Genomic DNA, 15,047 nt, shown 5'->3' on the forward strand with positions numbered 1-15,047 from the left:
ACTGAAAATGTCTGGTAGAGGAGAGATGTGTGGGTGTGAAACTGACTTTCTAATACAACTCTGTGTAACAGTCACAGTAGTAAAGTACCAACACGTAATAAATCTTCCAGATACATATCAATTCCTTAGCACAAGCTCCTGTGCATACACACACACTGCTTGAAACCATGCCATTTACCACATGGCACATTTTCCCACTGCAATAACTTACACGCTTTCAGTAGTGACTCAAGTAGTATTTGACAGACAAAATTGTTTCCTCTTAAATTCTTGGCACAATAGGACTTGGGGGAAGGGAGACGGGGAGGCTGGGGTCAAATATACACACTTTCAAAACGTTTGAGTGAAAAACACTGCATTGAAAATGAAAAGTATATATTACAACACAGTGCTTTCTGAAAAGCCCTCCATTTTACCTTAACTTTCCCACAAAAAATAAGCATGGAATTAAAATACGGAATACAGAAATACCAAATTGCTCAGAATGTTACTCTTCTGTGTGTTGATTGCTGTCACTTTGCGCAAATATAAATCGCCTCCATACTCAACATTAATAAGCAATTGCAGTACATGCATGTCTTCATTACCAGGTTTTCAGGCCTAGAATTTCACAATATTATCCAAAAAACAAGGGCTTAAAAAACCTACTGGCTAAAATCGAATTCCCACGGGCATTTTTTCTAAATTACAGTAAATATCAGTTACTGTACCGGCTTATGAGAGCAACTCAAATATATAGCAGTTATTTTACGGAGAGTTATCATGTGTTTATATTCTGAATTTCTATACTGGCAGAAATATGTAAAAGCCATTTTTCTTCTATTGGCAAATGGTGAACTTCACTTTCATTTAGCCTGATGATATAGTAATTACTAGGCTGCAAACAGCCAAGCTGTTGCTGTTATCCACAAAGACATATCCAACTACATTTCCCAAGAAGAATATTTCATTTGGAGCATTGCTTTTTTTCAGAGAGCATGGAAATCATGGTATCAACTAAGGATGTATACCCTTACCCAACACGAATAACTATTAAGTATTCGCTAAGTATTCGCTAAGTATTTGAATAGCTATATAGTTGGTATTTCAAAAATTTAAGCATTCAGACTTTAGAATAACTAATAGAATACTTGATGTCGCCAGCAGGCCAACTCACCAGAACAGACTTTTAAATTAAGTGTATTTACTTTAACATTTGGGTGTGACCTCATGACTGTAAGTTATTTTATTTAATTTTTTGACTGGGCCCAGATCAGCTGAATATTGCTTGTTATTCATAATTATAATTTCTTTTGATCCAATCCGGTTGAGTTTTCCAGTTTTGATGTATCTGCTCTGTGTTTGGTCTCCCACCAAACCCAGAGTTCTCTGACCAAGAACAAACATTTATTTTCAGGTGCTAACACCCTTACACTTTGAACAGCGCAAAAATATTTGAAATATACCGCGGAGGATTTAAAAGCTGAAGCGTTTCCAAAATTTCATCGATCATATTCATAAGACCTACTGTTTTAGTATTCTGTGCTTAATACTCCATTTCAAATAGATATTTATTCCTTGTGAATGTTATTTAACTTTTAATAGCAGATTTAATCAAGAAGCTAGGACAACAAGCTGGCCAAATTCCTAACTCTCCTTACTTGGAACTAATTAGCATACAAGTATTCAATAAGTATTCAAGTAAGTATTCAGAAACCTGTTAAGCCCTCATAACATAACTAATTAGCATACAAGTATTCGAATACTAGCGAATAAGTATTCGAATAACTATAAGTATTCGTCAGAGCCGAATTATTTAAATGAGCGAATACTTATATGTAAATGAGCTAAGTATTCAAATAGCTATTCCAAAAGCTACTCGAATACCTATTCGAATAGCTATTCGAAGAGCGATTCGAATACCTATTCGAATACCTAACAGGTATTCGAATACTTAACTCATTTACATAATTCGGCTCTGGCGAAGGCTTATAGTTATTCGTTTTAGTATTCGAATACTTATTTTGTACTGTGTGTTTTATGGTACATTTTCTGAATACTAAGGAAATCTTTGAATTCTTATCGAATACTTATCGAATACTTATCGAATATATTCGTGTTAGGTAAGGGTAGATGTTATCAAGATTAAACAACTACTAAGGGATATCAAGTAGCTCTTAGAATTGATTTTAAAAAATGGTTTAATAATTATATTGATACTAAAATCACATACTACAATACATCTAATAGCTAGTCAAGTGTCACTTAAAATACATTGAAAATCTTTGCCCTGCACTGTGCATGGCATTACACTACACTGATTAGCGTAACATTTGGTAATTTGGAGAACACTTTGACCTGAGAGCTACCAAATGCTAATCAAACTAAGAATAAAATATATCAAACCAAGACACAATGAAAGACCTTTACACCAAAGAGAGGTAACAAAGCAAGAATCAATTGATTCTCAATCTAAAACCAGGTATTTGAGAGGGTTTAAACTAAGAGTTGGAAAATTTTAACCTTTTTTTTTGTACCTTTACTTTGCGCTGGCACCGCAAGCAGAGAAATAACTACATAGGGATCAAAATTAACTCAAAAATCTGAGCACCGTAATACTCAATTGGGTCAAATAACCATAATAGGGTGCTTTTTCAACTCTTTACAAAATTCTATACAGATACCATTATTCCCAGAAGCATCAACTATCAGTGACTGTTCTCTTTCTCAAAGGCAGAGAAACTGTTCCTGGATCTTCAGACGGAGATGAGAACATTGCTCTTGACACATGAACACTTTGTTGTAATAATATTACATTTGAATGTTATATTGCAAATGATAACACCAGAGCCTTTTGAATAATTCCAACAGGGATGGAAGGGGAGGGCAGACTTAGGACTTTGACCCAAATTATAACATTATCAGAGGCTAAACTTTTTTACGAGGGTAATTTAGGGTGGGGAAATGGGAAAGGAGGTAGATATATGTAGTGTCTACTGACAGCATACAATGACATGTTTTTAGGGACTTCCACATACAATTTGAATGGGCACAAATGTTATCAGGGTTTTAACATTTATTTTAGAAAAAGAAAGCCATGAGGCTTAGTGATTCATTGCCATGTTAAATAAGAGTAGTTCTTGTAACAAGAAAGCAGAACCACACGCCACATATGAAGTTGTATCAAGCATTTCTTTTGGCCTGTTGACAGCAACTGACATAGGTTTCTTATACTCAAAGTGGTTGATCGAAATTCCTATATGAAGTTCATGTAAAGCTTTACTTCACATTTATATTGAAAAAGCTGCCAGACTTCCATTTCTATTGACGCAAAATAAACTTTGACATCTACAAAAACCTTAATCGGGTTTCGTTTATCCAAGAACTAATGTGGACCCACAAATATGATGTTTATCCCAGCCTAACTTTTACGTTATCCTGTCCAAAATGTTTTTGAACTCCGTTAATTGACATCAATTGATCTTTGACTCGCATACATTGAAATGGATCAAATTGATAGTATTCAAATTCATCCAACCTATTTTAGGTATCGTATTTTTTCCGACTTGTTTAACCTCAAACAACATTTTAACCTCCACATAATTTAACAAGACAAACCCAAATATTCAGTATGCAGTTCATGTAAGTTTTGCAAATGGAGTTATGTTTTAAACTTTTTAGACTTTAACCTCCGGTGACCTCAAATGAATGTGACCACCACAGAAAACTAAAGGCTCCCTCTACTCACGAAGACGGATCTAAACACTAACTTTTTAGTTACAGAGTTTACAAGGTTTCAGACTCTACAATCTAGTAACCTCAAATGACTCCAGAGAATTAAAAACAAAACAAATTTCCTTGTTCTTATCATGGTGGATAGTTTATCCCAGCTTTCTTTATGAAATATTTGAGTGAACACGGTTTTACACTTTGACCTCTGTTGACAGTGATTTTTGACATTTACATAATTTACATTGATTATAATATCTTCATTTGTTTCCCGTGATATTAAAATTAACACCCCGGCCAAGTTCATGTGTGATATCTTGCGTCAACAAACTAAATATAGGCCATCTAGCTCGCAATACCTTAACCATCTTAATGTTCCTATGTCTTGATTGAAAACATTCAGTGATTACTGCTTTGACTGTGATGCCCCTCTCCAATCCCCTCCCGTGTTTGTGGAACTCACTTCCAGTAAACAGGTCTCTATACTCACTTGATAAGATTAAGCATCATCTTAAACTCATCGTTTTTTTCAAATTGTTTGTCTGTTTCTTTTTTTTTTTTCCATCACCTGTAAAGCACATTGCGCATCATTTGTTGGATTCAACACTATATTGAAGACTTAAGTTATGATCATTTTCTTATTTCTGGTCCCGCAGCCCATTTCTATATAATCATGTATTATATATCTTATGTATATCATTGTAACTTAATGGCAGAAATAAACGAAATGAAATGAATTTACTATAAGTTGAATCCATGTACAAAGTATGCAGTGTAAAAGAAACTGGTCTTGTAACTAAAACGGTAATTTTACACTGAGGGTTTTACCTAGTTTTTGACATTCCTTACTAAGTCTACAGTAGGGAACCGAGTGTGCTCATGCACACTCACAAGCATAAACTAAGTTTATTTGTACCACAACATACCGGCGTTAAGGGTAAAAACTAGCTTTATAATTGTGTTATCTAATGTTATATATCACAAGTTATGCAAATGAGTTTATTTTGCAATGGCACATTCAATCAATTTGAAAAATCTCAAAGCCCTTACAACAAGTGGATCCAAAGTATGTACTTCACCACACGTTTACTTTTGAAGTTACAGTAATTACCATGTTAACTTTCAGACTGTTTCCTCTGTTGACCTCAAATAACTTCGACCCTTCACACTAAAGTAAAGAGTTATTGTACTTACTAGGGTGGATCCGCAAGCAAAATATGAAGTTCTCCCAAGCATGACTTTTGGAATTACAATCTATAAAAAGGTTTAGGCTCAAATTATACCTTTTACTACCACACAACCACATACCAAATTATATGTTGTTCATGATCTACACTGAAGTTTTGTAGTTACAGTGTTAACAAGCCAAAGCATCACACACACCATTACCATTGCATAGATTCCTTTCCCTCTAGCAGGGATTCAAAATAGAGTTGTTAGAATATCAGTGAAACTTAAAACAGCTTGGTAATGTTCTTAATGGTGTTGTTCTTCTGCATTTATTACTTTTCACTGAACTCCACAAATTTATCAGTTATAACCATAAATAAACTTGAATGCTCAAATTATTTTCTGCTCGTAGTTGCCACACATAGAGGAGTTTTGATCATTTAAGACTGAGTTGCATTAGCCATTTCAGTCACTTTAATAACTGTTTTATATCATGAAACAAAGCTTAATATTAATATGTTTTGCTTTGTGGCTGGTGCTTTTGTCATGAATGTTTACAAGAGATAGCAATTCTTAGGCAGTCATTGTTGAGCAGAATGTGGGTTGCAACAACAGTGCCATACGCTGGCTGTGTATACTTGAATGCCACATTTTATTCCACGAGTTAATCCACATGTGCGGCTTACAAGGATCAAGAACTTGCGAAATCTCAAATAAAATGAGTCGGTTAATGTCCCTTACAGATAAACTCAATTGATGGCTGACAGATAAGCTGAGTCAAGCTATCGGTTAATCTATAAGTCTTTATAACCTACTAGCTTTTACAGCTGCTCTAGTACATATCTGGTTCATGCTGGGCTTATCCATGACAGTGACTGAACGGCTTAGTCTACACATGGTTTGAAGATGTGTTGATTTGTATATGTGTGAGATGTTGAAGTATTGGCACAGGCCCTGAACGACTCTCATGTGTCTTATTTCCTGTACTGTACTCTCGAAACCACAAATGCTATTTCAATCTTTGAAAAAGTTTTCACATTCCTGTTGTCATCAAAAACGAGATTCCTCATTACTCTGACAATACACCATATAATTGCAAAGGTTATGACTTAAATTGAAACCAAGAGCAGGTAAAACAAGAATGCAAAATGCATTAAGGTTTCGATGACTTCAATACACGAGACTTCTGAAGGTTAGTATAACCAGAAGTAGCTGTTACAATAACACAATGGCATGATAAACACAGGTCATTCTACTGTACGTGGCTATACACACCACCTAAAAAACAATAGGGGTCTTGTACTCAATGTTATGAATCCACACACCAAGTATTATAGGTATCCACGATTTCCGTCGTTAGATATCATGTGAAAGGTTGTTCAGAGTTTGACCTCTTGTGACCTGTAGGAGATTTTACCTCACAAGCAGTAGGATTCTTGTACTCAATATGACAAATCTATGTACCATGTACGAAAAGCATCCATGATTTCTACCATGAGAAATCATGTTTTGAAGGTTTTCAGACCTCGACAAATATTTTTTTTAAAGTACCCGCTATTTGGCAACCATGACTAAAAATCTACTCGCGAAATTCCACTCGCCACTAGGCCTATGATTATTTTTCAAGTCTCCAAAGTACAGATCTGCAACCTCAATACTTTTTATTAACCAAGTTAAGGCAATTAGGCAAATAAACAATAAAAACAACAAATATACAACAAACAATGTACAATAAACAATGTAACAAAAGACAATAAACAACTTACACATAGACAATAAACAAATACACAATCAACAATGTACACATATACAATTAACATATACAAATAGACAATAAACAATGAACAAATAACAATAAACAATATAGAAATAGACAATAAACAATAGAGAAATAGACCATAAACAATATAGAAATAGACAATTAACAATGTCGATATAAACAATGTAATCTAATAAACAACAAACAATGAACACATATTTAATAAACAATGTTCAAATTGTTGTTCCAGTTCACATGTATTGTCTTATGCAGCACCTTTGAAGTATTTATCACATCTACAGAGTAGGCTTGACACATTGTGACTGCACATCTCACTTGTTCTTTGTATGTATTGTGAACAATGCAGAGGCTTTATAAAGAGTAAACTACAATGAATCATACATGACAACACCATATTTGGGGCCAATACAGCAGATATAAAGTTGCATTGATTGATGTGTGGTGCAAAATGCTTTCACCATTGTCTTATGACCTCTTGCTATTCAATGTGAAAAAATCATTATAGACCACAAGAAGTTAAGGCGTACCATGAACTGTAAATTCACTCCACATTCAACTTTGTCTTTGAGATAGGTGGTAAGTTTGATAATATCACTTGTGAATGGGGGGTAATGTGGTTCGTTTCTCTTGTTATCATTTAGAGTTTTCAAAGCATGTGTTGAATCAAGCTCTTCCCACTTCATGTAGTACAGCTCAATAAAGGCTCTGCTTCGCTTTTCAAAGTCAAAATCACCTTTCATTAGAGTATCACCTTTTAAGATTTCTGCAGACTTCTTCAGGCTGTGACCAATTTTCAGCGCTAGACTATGTGTCTCATAAGAAGATGGCTATCAGCACCAAAGCCTGACGTATGGCGTGTGGCGTTTACAACAGCTACAAACTTCTTTGGATTGGTCAATTATGTTAATGATGCATCACGTTCACCAGTCAATTGTCTGTATTCAACTACCATGCGGCCAATTTCTCCAAATTTTGTTGTAATATATGTATAATGGTCTTTGTCATGATCAAGTTTAAAGGCAAGCTTTTCTGCCAGCTGTTTGGTTAATGTGTCTGCTTAATGTAACGTGCAATACCTTCCTCATCACATCTAAGTCTTGAAAAAATTTCTGAAGTTATATGGTTAGGCCAAATTCGTGCAATATAATTTTCCCTTCTTTGATGTTATTCCTCCTCTTTGCTGGTTTTGCACTTTGTGCATCTACATGCTTTCTTAATGCACAACGGTGTTTCCACAGATCACCTTTGGAATAATAGCCCAAACAATCACTGCATGGTAATTAATCATCTGGGTCTGCTGTGAAATTTGGCAGGTACACTGGAATCAAAACTCGTTGGTTTTCTTTCCATACTTTTGCATTGTGTAAGAAGTTTCCATAATTTCTCATATTTGTAATTCTTTCAGCCTTCAGATCTGGGTCTTTAGTGCCATCCATTGAATAACTTCTGGCTCATACTTATGTTCCTTAAATTTTATTTTATGTGCTTATCCTTTAATTTTGTTGTTTATAGGTTTTGGTCTGTTTTATTGTCTGATCTCGTGTTTTAAGATTTTTGTGTTCGTATTTTACATACTGTTTAATTTTTGTTTATGTGTTTTCTAGACTTTTTATTCCTTTGATTTCTCTGTCTTTTTTGTTTCTATTTGTTTAGGTTTTGTAAAGCGCCTAGAGGCTTATAGGTATTTGGATCTATATTAAGTACTTATTTATTATTATTATTATTATTATTATGATATAATTCAGAGAGATGTCGATGCAATTTTGCTTGGCTTGTTTGGCAAAGTGGGCAATATTCACACTTATCATATTTCATTTTTCTGCCATTATTTGTTTGCATCACCTGAATCCTACATGATCTGCTTGATGATGCTAAGTTAAAACTGGTGTTTTCTTGAGGGAAATGGTTGTTCATATCTGATGAGCTGGATACACAATGTATCTTCTTCACAGTTCTGTTTTGTATTGTTAGAAGTGCTATATACACAACCACAGCTGCATGTGCATCGGGGTAAGGGTATGACATAACTTTTTCCTTCCTCAGAATATTCAGATTCAGATTCAGTCATCACTATTAGCAAACTCGGATTCTGACTCACTGGTTGTTACATCACTTTCAGAGACTCCGTTGTCCATGGCTACGAAACATGTTTCAGGCCCTTTAGCAGATATGTCCTGGGTTGTGAATTAATAGTTGAGGCATTGCATTCCAAGGAGATTTCAGTTTCTATGAGCAGGGAACATATTTCGGATCCCTTGGCTGACATATACTTTTCCAGAGAAAATGGGCTCATTTTATTGAGGATTTCAAAACGTTTTCAGTTTCCAAGTTCAGGACCAAAGAGCTCACTCCAGTATGCTTCATTGTAGTCTCTTTCATCAAAATATTAGGTGTAAGCTTCATATCATCAGCATTCGTTGGTTGTGGATTAGATGTTAAAGCAGAGCTGTCTCAGGGGTCTTCATCGTCCATGAGGAATGAACATATTTCAGATCCTTCAACTGATATGTTCTTTTCTATATAGATATGATCACTTTTCATTTCGGCCCTTAGCAGTCATGGGTTGTGAGTCAGATTTTAAGGCATTGCTTTTAGAGGGGTCCTCAGTGTGCATTACCGATAAACTTTTTTAAACCCCTATAGCTGGTATGTCCACTTCCTGAGATGACGGTCTCTCTACCTTTTGTTTACTAGCATTCATGGGTTGGGAGTCACTAGTTGAGAAACTGCCATATGAGTGTTCTTTAGGGTCCATCACCAACGATAATTTTTCAGACCCTTCAGCTGATATCTTTATGAGAGATGATGATTCCTTCTCATTTTTTCACTCTCAGTTATGTGTTTGAGGTCACTGGTTGATGCATGGCTCTCTGGTAAGTCCTCAGTGTCCATGACTGACAAAATCAACCAAGATTGTTGATCTGAAACTTTAATGTTCTGTGATGACAAAATGTCCTTTTCGGGAGATGCTGATATCCCTGTTGCCACAAATGATGTTGATTTCTTTTCATTATGTGCCTGTAATATTCAACAAAGTTAGTATATACATCCTTTAGTCTGAGTAATGTGAGTCCTTTCAAAGATGATCATAGTTTCAATCATAGTTTCTCCTGACGGAATTCTTGGTCTGAGTTTATAAATCAGTCAGAACTATTTAATGTGATGATTAATAAAGTCAGGTAACATAAGAAACAAAACTCGAGTAGGTTCTTTCTTTACCGTCTGTTCACAGTACCAGACCACATTTGGTATTATATATGCACTATGAGCATACATACACAGCTAACATGATAGATTATTCTGAGAGAGATGCAACTAAATGAGTCCTCTTTGAATATCCTAGAAATTCAAGTAAAAGGGAAAAAAGATGAGTCGCAAACGTTGACTGGTCCATATTTGCTCCACTACGTTGATGTATGAATGTGCTAAACACAAAGCCAGATAGCATATGAATATGGCAAAACTATGAAGTTAATACTTTTGTAAAAAGTATGTACAAAGTTACCTGTAGCTTCTTCATAATATATAACTATATAATGATTACAAATCAAAACAACCTAACAAACTGAAAAACTGACAATTCTTTTATACATCATCACATGCACACAACACAAAGCGAGGTGTACCAGCAGAAGGGAAATTGTGCTATTTGAGACCTACTGTACTTTAGCTATGCAATTATTTGATAATGAAACAAGTGAAAAAAAAACTTACCATTTAATAATAATAATAATAGGAATTTATAAAGCGCAAATTCAAAAGCCTTTTAGAATTATATAGTTAGGCATTCCTGATAAAAATCAACACAGAAAAGGTTGACAATCTAATAGGGGACATACCTTCCATACAGCATCACATGCACACAGCACACAGAGAGGTAACAATTAAAATAGAAAACTGCTAGTTTAGACCTACTTTACTGGAGCCATGTTGTTATTTGATAATGAAACAGGCTCAAATAACTTACTTAACATTAAATAGTTAAGCATTCCTAGTATAAACATTCCATGGAGTAAAATATTGACTATCTAATAGGGGACATACATCTCCAATAAATTACCATAGGAATACAGCACACGGAGAGGTGAACCAGCAGAAGGGAACACTATGCTAGTTTAGACCTACTGTACTGCAGCAATGCAGTCTACTGTAGGCCTAGCCGTAACGTAAGGCTAGTCTAACTTAGTTCCAAAAAGTTACCGTAAGTCTAAACTACACTTTGAATTCTACTTGGAGAAAAATACTGGGTTTACCCCTAGCTTCTTTTCAGTCTTATCTTTTCTAATCGCATTTAGAAAAAAACTACTTGATATCCGAAATTCGGGGCGGGAAGCCCAGACCAAAAATATTGAAATCAATGACATAGCCTCAGTTAGACTACGCCTTAAGTGATAGAAGCTAAGCCATGGAACTATTAATAGTCTTTAATGAAGCTTAAAAAGTTAAATTCATACATTAAGTGTTACGTAGCACTGTTACTTTTGACATACAGAGCTGCATATCGGAATCAAATCAAACCAAGACACTTAGAAAAAATAACAATTGTGTTCAATATTCACCGATATAATTGGTTAAGCCAAGCGTCTTAAGATTCGTACTAGTGCAGTGCTTATATTAGTACATATTATGGACGGCCTCGGTAAGGGTATGTAACTTGTAACATACAGTCTCTGCTTGTAACAAGAGAGCGCGCAAACCTCCAGACGTAGATATAAACCAGAATAATATTTCACATTGTTAAATGACTACAAGAAAGATAGTTTTGTCTATTCCACATGTACTTCATTTGACATTTTGACTGGACTTTATGCTCAAAGAAGTTTTTATAGACAAAGTTTTTATCACTTGGTTTAATTGCCAATTTGTCTATAACTCAAAGGCATGCAGAATCCAGTAAGTTAGGACAGAATATTACGAATTAGTTTCTACAACATATTCAATAATTAAATATAAAATACTGACACAAGTGAGATAACCTCTATAAGAGATTACAATGCTTCAGTGAGTCTCATACTGATAATATTAGCATCTCGCTAAATTCCACACATTGTAAAGCCCATAACATCTTCATTTAGCTCAGCTAATTTAAATGATAAAGCCCAAGGTGATGTATAAAGTGTTAGTTTGTAAAACTTTTGTGACCTTTGAAGCAACTCAAACAATGCAAATAGTTAAAGTACGGAATAAGCTGAAAGCTTATGTAAAGTTAATGAAAGTTAATGTTAATTTGCATACTGAGTAAAACATTCTTGTGATTTATATGATGAAACTATTATATCATACTGTTTGTTAATACTTCTGAATAACAGCCTGTGTTATCTGTGTCATGTTTGATGATTTTAATGATATACATGTCATATTTTCATTGTTTATATGACGTGAGGTACAGGAAGTAGTTGTACAATCAGTTCAGTTGCTGTCCACTCGACAAGAGATTGCAAACTGTACTCACCTTAAAGTGCTCCCCTAGCCCAGGTATCACTTCACAAAGCTGCATTGTACAACCTGAGTAGTTGATTATCATCGGTGATTTATCATAGTATGACTTAATACTGACTTAAAAACATGTGACTTGACGTGAGAAAATTGATTTATACTTTGAAAGGTTTTGGTGACAATACTGCTGTTTGTTATAAATTCCTTTAGTTCTTACTACTACGCTAATCTAACTAACTTGCGAAGTGTAGACAATATGCATGGACATCTATCTTTAATCTTGATATAAACTGATGGAACTCTAAGTAATTTACGCAAAATATCTGTGATAAAAATGGCCTGGGGGAAGGGTCTAAAAGTTCTAATTAACAAGCTAATGAGCCCTACCATACTTAAGAATGGTACCTTATTATTAATAGTCGAAAGGCTGATGTAAATCTCAACGCAACATCAGAGCAATTGAAAGGCTGTTACTCTATGGACACTTTACCTTCGAGTGCTCAAATTGGAGGAACACTAGATGGCCACATCCCTTTCGGGACAGTATGTCCATTCCATTGTATTCATTATCAGTTTGTCGTAAACTATCCCTAGTTAATTTATCAGTCCACCAACATGCCCAGGAAAGAAGGCATTATCTGGGTAAATCTGTTCGTGCAGAAACTTTAGGTGTACTTTCCATTGCCATGAATTTCCGCAGTGCGTCATATATCGAATGTTCCTATTAGGTGAACTTCCAAACATAGTGCTCTTGCGAAAAAAAAACAACCAAAAAACAATGATGTATCGGCACAAAATGTGTATTGTTGCTTGCATGCCTACCAACAAATGTATGAATTCAAGGTATTTATTTGACAACAATCATTCCAAACTTACAATTTATTACCCTATTACACTGTGATTCTATTTTTAAACAACTGCCAGACTGTTGAAGTTCAGAACAATCCCTCTGAGGACTGAAAGTAAAGTTACTCTCAACTTATTATCTTTGGACTAATTGTTATACTATTTACTCATGGCCAGCCAATTGCAGATACACATCAATGAATATTGAACTATAATCCCAAGGATCATCTCATTTAAGTACCGTTCAAGTTAAAATATAAGGCTACAATGCTAAAAATTCCTTTGTAACTAATTTAGACACAACGTCTGCAGACGTTTCAACCAACTTTGACCAGTTTAACATCAATTTGAGCACAAAAAAAGGTTAAAAGTCTGCATTTACGTTGATCCCTACAAGATGTCAAAGGGTTGTCAATGTACCAAACAGAAACAGAGAATGATATGAGGATTAAAATGGATAAAAAATACCTCTTTTCTTGAACAGTTCTTTCATCAAGTGGGTGATAGGTAGCAACATATGATACAGATTAGAAAATAAATCAGGACTTAGTCAACATCCCCTGTGTCACTTACCCTCATGTTCTACAAGTTCTGTATTACAGAGTTGGGCATCACAGAAGCAAGCTGTTCCTACTTCACCACCGATAAAATTTCTCACGTCAGAAAAAACTGCTCCGATGTAATCATCAACGTATCTTTCAGCTGTAATGCAGCCTTCCACACCTCCAACTGCTGGGGCACAGCTACGAAATAGGTCGGTGATTATTCCAAAACCTAAGCAGCAGAGGGAAAGGCAAAATAAAAAAATATCAAAGCTATTATCACAGACTGTGCTCAAATAAATTTTTATCTCTAAATATCTTCTATATGCTAAACGTATTAACTGCTGCTTTGAAAGGTATTACTTTAAGCCCATTTATTTCTAGAAGAACTAAAACCAATTTGGAAGTAAAGTTTGATGGGAGTTGAGAGTAATATTGATTTACCTGGAACAACTGCTGTGACATTGATGAAGGAACAGACAGAGAATTCATCACACTCTTCAGTGCTTAACTGATCAAGTGTTAGAGAACACTGATCTTCCCCGTCACATACGTAACACACAAGATCTGTTGGGATAGTGGAAAGGCATCTTGTATTCAGAATTACGTTGTATGAAACATTTGCAAAGAAATTACTTTCTTAATACTACCAGTCAAGGCAAAGATGAAAATGTGAATGACCCACAACACCACTACTAGATTATGTAGTAATTCGTTTCGAAATTTCAATAAGAAATAACCTATTATTGTAGAAAGTGAGACTATAAATTTGACTGGAAATATCGATGTTGCTCAAGATTAATATTTAACTAGAATATATGTTGCAGTTCACTATTTACCGAATGTTGTCATGGCAGTAGGAGAAACTGGACTAAGGCTGGTTAGTTCTGTTGGAAGTAGAAAGTAAAAAGAAATTATAATTCGAAAAAAAATTGATTAGCTAATCAGGGGTTTCTCTACAAATGTATATCCATAGTTACTGTGAGCGATAGGGTTGTGACAGTCCTTAATTTCAAAAGTCAAGTTGCGACAAATACACGTTCTTTAATTACGTTGTATGAAACATTTGCAAAAATGTAACATTCATAGCAGCCTCAATCCCAATTGAAAATTGTGTGGTCATAAATTACTTAACATGGACAAAACTGAAGGTGTGTACGCGTAGCACATACCCCGATCACCATGGTGCAAAGCCTTATGAGGGTAGGGTCCTGGCTTCCGCCTTAAGAAATCCAAGCACTACCATGCTGTGTTGAAACAGGCAAAGAAGAATTTCCATCAAAACAAGCTGGTCGCTTGTAACTCTCGCCAACTCTTCAAGGAGGTAGAAAAGCTAACGTCTCCTAAGATCTCCAATGTTAGGCCTAATACCTCCGATAATGGATTGCTAGCTAATCAATTCGCAAATTTCTTCGTAAACAAAATCGAACAAATTCGCTACAACATTTTGAACACTGATAAACCACAACTTTCAATGACGTTACCTCCCGATGAAACCTCTCACTGTTTTCCTCGATTCGTTCCCGTGTCTGGGGAATCTCTGAGAAAAATCATCATGAACTCCC

At 35.2% G+C, this 15,047-nt stretch overlaps 1 protein-coding gene across 1 annotated transcript in view; it reads right to left on the reverse strand.

Annotated features, from left to right (window-relative positions):
* Positions 1-15,047, reverse strand: part of LOC139977724 (uncharacterized) — a 60,128-nt gene that overhangs the window by 19,956 nt on the left and 25,125 nt on the right. The window contains exons 4-6 of the mRNA XM_071987245.1: positions 14,322-14,369; positions 13,927-14,049; positions 13,514-13,714 (exon numbers count right to left, since the gene is read on the reverse strand). Of these exons, the coding sequence (XP_071843346.1) occupies positions 13,514-13,714; positions 13,927-14,049; positions 14,322-14,369 (372 nt within the window). The remainder of the gene's footprint in view (positions 1-13,513; positions 13,715-13,926; positions 14,050-14,321; positions 14,370-15,047) is intronic.

Source organism: Apostichopus japonicus, chromosome 2 (genome assembly GCF_037975245.1).
Source record: "Apostichopus japonicus isolate 1M-3 chromosome 2, ASM3797524v1, whole genome shotgun sequence".
NCBI lineage: Eukaryota > Metazoa > Echinodermata > Holothuroidea > Aspidochirotida > Stichopodidae > Apostichopus > Apostichopus japonicus.